This window comes from Aulostomus chinensis, chromosome 4 (genome assembly GCF_037954235.1).
Source record: "Aulostomus chinensis isolate RoL2024-O1b breed Wild chromosome 4, RoL_Achi_v1.0, whole genome shotgun sequence".
Lineage (NCBI taxonomy): Eukaryota > Metazoa > Chordata > Actinopteri > Syngnathiformes > Aulostomidae > Aulostomus > Aulostomus chinensis.
Genome location: NC_141323.1, coordinates 13,063,065 through 13,070,623, shown reverse-complemented (window position 1 = coordinate 13,070,623; position 7,559 = coordinate 13,063,065). Strand labels below are relative to the sequence as shown.

Sequence of the window (7,559 nt, the reverse complement as noted above, 5' to 3'; positions counted from 1 at the left end):
TAAATGTAGTCAGATGTTTGTCAGACTAAGAAAAAGAAGCAAGAGCTGACATAAGCGGGCTAACCGATGTGAACTAAGTCTGCTAACATCGCCCTCGTTAAAATACCACGTTCTGCTCCAACTAGACTCGTAGCTCAAAACATGACAACGGAGCTCACCTCTGTTGAATTTATGTAAGCTCACGTTCGCTAATTAGCGCTCAAACGCAGAGCGCAGCCGACGATGCGGACTGGAATACAACAGCTCTGATGGGCCTGTGGCGCCGGAGGAAAAGTCAGGGCATCGTCAGTGTCATTTTAACTCATCTTCCCAACACCGTTCACGGTCCTGGAGGTTGTTGAGCCGTTTTGGGAATAAAATAAAAAGACTTAAATGTGAGTTGGCTGGTTGTGATGAAATTAAAAATCACTGGAATTTCCAGCGGTTGCTCAGATATTTCAGATTCATCTTTGAGATCTATCTGAATTTTTTTTATTCCTTCAACCATAACAAGAATAAATAGAAATGGATTCCCCCCCCCCCCCCCCCACAACACCCAAATTACAGTTTGAAATGATGCTGGTCACACAGTTTTATTAAACATGGAGCAGGGAGCTGCAAGAGGGACCTCGAAAACCTTTTCTCAAAATGAAAATAACACCGTATATGTCTGCAATTTGCAGATACAGTCATACTTTGTTGGTGACATATGTTGAAACTATATACACAAAGAAAACAGGTATTCACAACAACAACAACAACAACAAAAACACCTCGGCACATTAAATAAAAAACAAACAAACAGATGAAACGAAGAAAAATAAAACTGTACACAAGCAACACATCATATATCTACATGAACTAAGCCTCTGACAAAAAGTCTATTCACACGTGTCAATGGTCTGCCTCACAACTACCGCTTCAATAATTACTGTTTGTGTATGAGTAGAATAGGGGTGGGGCAAAATACCGGTACTGCAAGATACTGCAATACCTTCTCTTGCGATACAGTGTCAGTGCGCACCGGGCGGTGTCATCAATGGGTTCAGCCGTTGTCGTTTTGTCTCTGAAGTGAGACGGCGTCTGCTGATGACTTTGTTATCTCATTTGTTAAATTCCATCAAAGTTCCACCACAAGGTTGTTTAGACACACAACCCTGCTCTGTTCAGGGTGTTACTACCTCACGTACACAGCCACAATGATGTATTGCAGATGAATTCTATATATATATATATATATATCTCTAATGCATCGCAGTATCGCAAAAGTTATGGTGACAGTATTGTTTCGTAGGTTACTCCCACCCCTGGTGAAGAATGTTGATGGATGGAAACTGTGTGTGTGTGTGTGTGTGTGTGTGTGTGTGTGTGTGTGTGTGTGTGTGTGTGTGTGTGTGTGGCTAAAACCAAATTCAGGCAATGATCACGAGAACTCTATGACGCTGAGGAGCTTCTCTAAACATGCTTCTGTGCTAGAAACGAGAGGTACGATACAACACATTCTCCTACACGTACAGGAATAAATACAAGCGGTTCATGTAACTTGTGCACTGTAGCTCAGACAGCATCTGATATTCTGTCTCATGGTTGACCTCTTCATTTGCTAGGGTGTCCCTAACCCTGACTGAGGGCATCTGCCATTGGTGCTTTTTTATATGAGTATTGTTCCAACTCGCATTTCCATTTTATTCCATTTTTATTTATAAAATTTTCAGTGAACGTTGAAAATATTGCAAAAAAAAAAGAAGAAGAAGAAGAAGAGGGAAATATGAATTAGCAGTGTTTGCATCAACTGCTTCCGAGCTAACCAGCTAGCCAGCGCAATGGTTGTTTAAATCAGCAGATGGCGGTGGAGGGAGCACGACGCAAAGCCGTTATAGACGGGGGTTCAAGATTCGCTAATTCAGAGCTTGTTTGAAAAAAAGAAGGGGGGGGTTTCCATTTCATATTTGGCACATTTACTCTTTTGAAAAAAAGAGTAAAAGCACCTCAAGCAAATGTGAATGCTGCACAATTGAGTGAGTTTCTCAAAAGTTGCTTCCCTCATCAACTTATCCTCGCGTGAGCCGTCAAAACGCAGCCATCATTGACACCGCGTGAGGCCGTTAACGCCTTCTTTCACAAAAGTGACCCTGAGCCCTGTCAGATATTTTTACTTGGGAGGAATAACTCCATTACTTCCAAGGTAAATTTGTAAATGTGGGTAAAATCTACTGGGCTATAATAAGACAGTACACTCATTTGTCAAACATGCATCCCTTTTTAGTCTCTAAATTGAATTTTCTCCACGAAGAATAAATCCACTGTGAGGTAATATGAGGCGGATCCAAATTTGCCCACGAAGATTTAACGTACAACAAGATCGCTAGCTGGGACGCCATGTGTCTCACTACAAGTCATGTCAGTTTATTGGTGTCACTCATAGCAGGGCCACCTCCGAGAGGGGAGAGTGTGAAAGCAAATGAACGACTTGTGGGTGCTCAAGTCAAAGTCGTCTTGTCACAGTACCTCATGCATTCCAGAGGGACGATTTGGAGAAGTCCCCACACCAGTCTCCTCCTCTCCGTGTGCATCTGCAGTGCAGCAGTTTGAGATGAGAAATGGAAAATCTCTAAGTGCCTGGGAGGCGTCAGAGCACAGGAAACAATGAATGTCTGCAGCGTCCAGTTTCCCCGTGTCAGACTTCCGGGAGGTGGTTGCGGCGGTTGCGGCTCTTCCTTCGATCCAGAAGGGGCTTCAGCTTGGCTAAGTCCCCCCTGAGAGGTCCAGGTGGCTGAGACGGCTGCTGCCTCTCCTGAAGGCTCTGGAGCTCTTTCCTCTCTTTGCAGTACTGCTGCACAGCCAGGCTCTCTGCAGGGCTGAAGGCCTCTAGAAGAGCCTTCGGGTGTAGCGAGCTGCCCCACGCCCACGGCGACTGCTGCTTGTCCGTTAGCATGCTCACCATGGCCTCGCTGAGCACACGCAGGCGGATCTTGGCGACGGTACGTTTGAAGCTGTTCTCCGTGGTCAGGCAGTAGTAAAGGCCCTGGTCGGACAACTGGACGGAGCGGATGAGGAGGCCGTGCTCGGTGGAGAGGACGCGATCACTCAGCTTCACCTGGAGTTGGTACAGTTTGTGTCATGACCTCATCAACATGGTGTATCACATAAAATAACCAATGATTCTTGAAAAGTCATCGTATCGTTACGGATCTGAGGCGAGCCTGATGATAAGACAGTACCCCCCTTTTCAAGGTATACTTTAGGAAAAAAGTCTTCTTGAGACCAAATCTCCTGTCTTTCCTCTTTTTTTAAGAAAGAAAAACTTTTATGTGAGTATAAAATAAAAGTACATTGACTAAAAGAGCGCTTGTAACAGGACTTGTTCTGCGAGTACGTTGAGGCTTGCTTGAACTCGCTGGTGGCTTTGTGAAGCTCCTCGTGCTCTCCAGGGCCTTCAGCTGGATCAGGGCTCGAGTCATAGGCGGCCCCTCTTTTCTGTTTTTTCAACCATGTTCTGACCAGTCTGGGTATCCCTCAGCTCTGTGGGATGATTTAGCCTCTGGGAACAAGAGCCAGTAAATTAAATTAAGAGCCTATCCCAGCTGACACTGGGTGAGGGGCAGGGTTCACCCTGAATGGGTCGCCGGTCCATTGCAGGGCCATCAGGAGCAATGAGGGGTTCAGTGCCTTGCTCAAGGGTACTTGGACTCTGACTGTTGTCATTTTTAAGACAGTGTTTTTGGGTTCTCCATCCTCAAACCCTCCACTGTGACACCTCATTTCTTGCCTGCTTTTTTTTTTTGATGAGCTTAAAGTTTACATCATAACTTCTCAGTTTTGGGGGGTTTCACTGGTATTTGATGCCACTTCGTATCGAATGTAAAAGCCTACAGCCACATAACAAGACGCCATTTTATAAAAAGTTGCATTTCGAAGAAAAATAAAAAAACGTCAACGGCATTTTGGAAAATACGGTAGTCAGGGTTTATTTTGGAATGAGTACTACCACACAACCTTTGGTGTTTCTATCCTTGAGGGCAAACGTGCCTTTACCACGAACACGCCTGCTCAGCTTTTCTTAATGTGTCCCAGCCCTTTGTAAAGTACTTAGTGTCAGATATTTGTAACCCTTCAGAGAGCGTCGTCATTCGTCTGTATCATGTGTGAACTGTATCAGCGCTCATTATGCTGCACCGCTGCCAGTAAACCCTCTCGGTGTCATTCCTCGGGCGATACAAAGCCTGATCAAGCCCGTGAGCTCATTTCCTCGCTATGATATTTATATCATTTGATGAAGAAAACCTTGCAGCAGCCCCCTACGAGTTAAAGTGTTTTCACTGGGTCCTTCTGTCTCCATTAGCTCATATGTCACAACTAAACTGACCTCTTTTCTTCGGTCGTTGTCCCTCTGAATGAGCCAGCGGATAGATGCTTGAGGAGACTTGGGTAGACACTCCAGGAAGGTGGTGTTGTTTTTCACGCCGTACTGCGTCATCTCCACTGCATTCCTGTAGGCTATCGGAGACACAGTCAGGGGAGGGGTACGCTTACTGACAGACGGAAAGCTCACAGATGTCTCAAGTCCCAACAGCCAGAGCTAACTGTTGACGCAAAGCTTAGACTGACACCTGCACATCCAAAACTCCATCCAGAATTCTTCCTATGGACTGACAAAATAACCTTGAATGCATCATCTTTTTTTTCCCCCCCTAGGTAAATGGTTCATCACTCAGTTGGATGTATGACAGGGTTGTGACTAATTAGTGGTAATGGCCATATGCTTGGTTCCTTAAGTGGTTCCCTAAGCTCATGTTAATTTAGAGATGTAAACTGTTCAAGGAAGTGGAACGCTCCAGGGAGCAAATCCTCTCCTCTCATTAAAACGCATCCTGCCAGTCGTCTGGGTGAATTTTTGTGAGGGATGTAATGCATTACCTGGTCTGACAAACATCCCTGACACACAGCTAAAGTGTAAACCAAAATGACGGTTCTTGTCATCAAATCTGCAGTATTACATCATTTTTCCACTGCACAAACCCACATGGATCCAGTCCCCCCCCCCCCCAACACATGTAAACTGGCTCTCTCATTTGCTGTGTTTCCATCACCCTGTTTTATGTGCATTTTGAAATATTGCATTGGAAAAGCAAGATGGGAATGCCAAACATTCCACACACAAAAAAATACTCTAATTGCCAAAAAAAAAAAAAAAAAGTTTTTACACTCATTTGAGGTGGTTTTTGTCTCGTGCACAAAAGACTACAAGCTAGCTTCGTTTGCCCACACCACCAACTCCATGGAAACACACCTAATGCCCATTTGGTTTGGTTTTGTGAACTTTTTTTTTTAATTCACTCCACTTTGCGACTGAAGCCAGGCTGCTGCTGGATGAGATGTTCTCTGTTGGGTGCAGATGAACTGCGGGGTCTTTGACCTGAGATTAAACAACCATGTAACTCCTCCTCGCCGCAGATTTTGGTGGGTATTAATGGAATAAAGGGCCTTAATCTCTCTCTGGGATGGCCTTATGTGATGTATACGAATGCCTCGGAAAAACAATTCTCATGCGAGCTGCATTATTAATAATTGTTGGTTTTGAGCGCAGAAGCACTCACGAAAAGGTCAGAAAACATGAATATCCCCTCATTATTCATGAAGGCAGCCCACAATCAAACAGCGCCGTGTTTATACATCGAGGAGATGCAAATGTGGTTGTTGCTTTTCTGTTGTTGTGGTCTCGACTATCGTCTGCAGGCAGCTCGCTTTTTAGGTATGAACTCCTGCTGTGAGCTTTGTCTTCAGTGTGGTGCTGGGTAGGTTTTGTTGTTTTAAAAAAAAAAAATCAGAATTATGTATGCTAAAAACAGCTGCTGGATACAGTGGAGCTGAGGAGTTCATCGTGTGTGAGCTGCGAATCCAAAACAATGAGCCAATATAGTCTAAATAACGTTGACTCACTGTGTTACGGACACTTAGTGGACTGTTCTCTGAGCTCGGACAGATCATGTCAGACGAGAGATGGCGTGAAACTGCCAGAGCAAGTTCCATCCAGACAAACAGGGGACGGAGTGAAGATGTTCTTATCATGCCTGTGTGACACTGATCTGCCTTGGACCTCTTTGGGATGTCAAATGGACATGAAAAAAAGGTTTTCATACATCTGATGAACTCCAGCCCCCCTCCCGTGTATGCAGTATAAGCCATGTAGATGATGAATCAATGATCTTAAAGACACACCTGACATGGACGCCGTAAAAACGTTAATTTGGATCCGCTCGTGGTCCACCTGGACGTCACAGCGGAGGCCAACGTGGTCGTGGTGAACACGTGACATTTTAAAAAGACGTCCTAATAAGCTTGCACTGCGGCACCTCGGGGAAATGCCTTTAACTTGAACTGATCTCCCAGGAAACACACGTCTGTACATAATTTATTCCTTTTCTCAAGACAAAAAAAATAAAATAGTAAGAGGTATAGTTTTGAGCTTTACCTTTCAGATTGAAGCCTCTGCACTGAGTGAGTGGATTTCCATACATTATATCCTGCCTGCGGCTTCTCCTGAAAGGGAAACCATAAGTAGTAATTATGAAAAGCAAACATGAGAATCCTGACCACCCATCATTGCCTTTTGGTATCATACTGTGGAAGAGCAGTTAGTGCCAAAGCAACATGTTATTCCTCTCAGTGGTGTTCACTCATTTATCTTGAGCGTGTAAACAGCTGACACATTTCAGACTCGACAGGAAAAACAGGGTCTGCGCTTTTGTTCTGTGACCAAACTAAACTTGACCTGCGTCTGACAGGAATGTCCAGACACAGGCAGCTGGGTCCTTAAAGAGGCCGAGGCGGTACCGAGGTGTCACTCTCCTTGTCTGTGTTACGTCTCGCCAGGAGAGGAAACAACAAAAACAGATTTAGTGACAACTTAACCTGAGTGTCTCCTGATGGATTCCAGTCATGCTGCCAAGTTAACGTGTCCTCATTCTGTTCTTATTAATCATATTATAGTACTATAGCTGCGCCCTACATTCAGTATGAGACACAGTTTCATGATTTGAAGCTAAGATCCCCCCTAACTTTGATGAAACCTCTCAAATCCGCTGCAAAAATATGAGTGCCACTTCAAAATCTGCACTTGTGTTTATGTGTGAAAGCTTTGACCAGCTGCCCCTATGAATGGACTCCTTCGGCGATACCTTTTTAAGAATATGGCTTTAGCACTTAAAAGCTCTTGCAGAATAATTACCACACTCCCCAAAAATAATACTAGAAACCTTTTGTGTACCTTTTGCCGGAGGGATAGAAGCGTGAGCAGCTAAGCCCGTCCCAGGCACAGTAGGGGTCTCTAGCGAGGCAGCAGTCGGCGCACGCCGAGCCGTAAGCGTGACAACGGTGCAGGGAGACCTGCGAGACCCCGAACTCAGAGCTGACGTACAGCTGTTGCTGCAAAGTAAACAGTTCAAATGTCAGCTGCCCTGTTTGTCTTAATAAGTGGCTGCCTGACAGGAAAATGAGGCAGAGCGCCGAAACAATTATGCCTTATTATTTCCTTGCCTTTGGGAGACTTACTATGCACAAGAGATCTTTTTTGGTGTATT

The 7,559-nt window shown here is 44.8% G+C and overlaps 1 protein-coding gene across 4 annotated transcripts in view; it reads right to left on the bottom strand.

Annotated features, from left to right (window-relative positions):
• Positions 1–529: 529 nt before the first annotated feature.
• Positions 530–7,559, bottom strand: part of sema3c (sema domain, immunoglobulin domain (Ig), short basic domain, secreted, (semaphorin) 3C) — a 54,633-nt gene continuing 47,603 nt past the window's right edge. For 3 of the 4 annotated variants that reach the window (XM_086201881.1, XM_086201882.1, XM_086201884.1), the window contains 4 exons: positions 7,247–7,404; positions 6,452–6,519; positions 4,346–4,476; positions 530–3,076 (listed from right to left, as the gene is read on the bottom strand). In XM_086201881.1, the coding sequence (XP_086058007.1) occupies positions 2,657–3,076; positions 4,346–4,476; positions 6,452–6,519; positions 7,247–7,404 (777 nt within the window). In that variant the 3' untranslated portion in view covers positions 530–2,656. The remainder of the gene's footprint in view (positions 3,077–4,345; positions 4,477–6,451; positions 6,520–7,246; positions 7,405–7,559) is intronic. The other variant, XR_015112472.1, reaches the window with a different exon arrangement.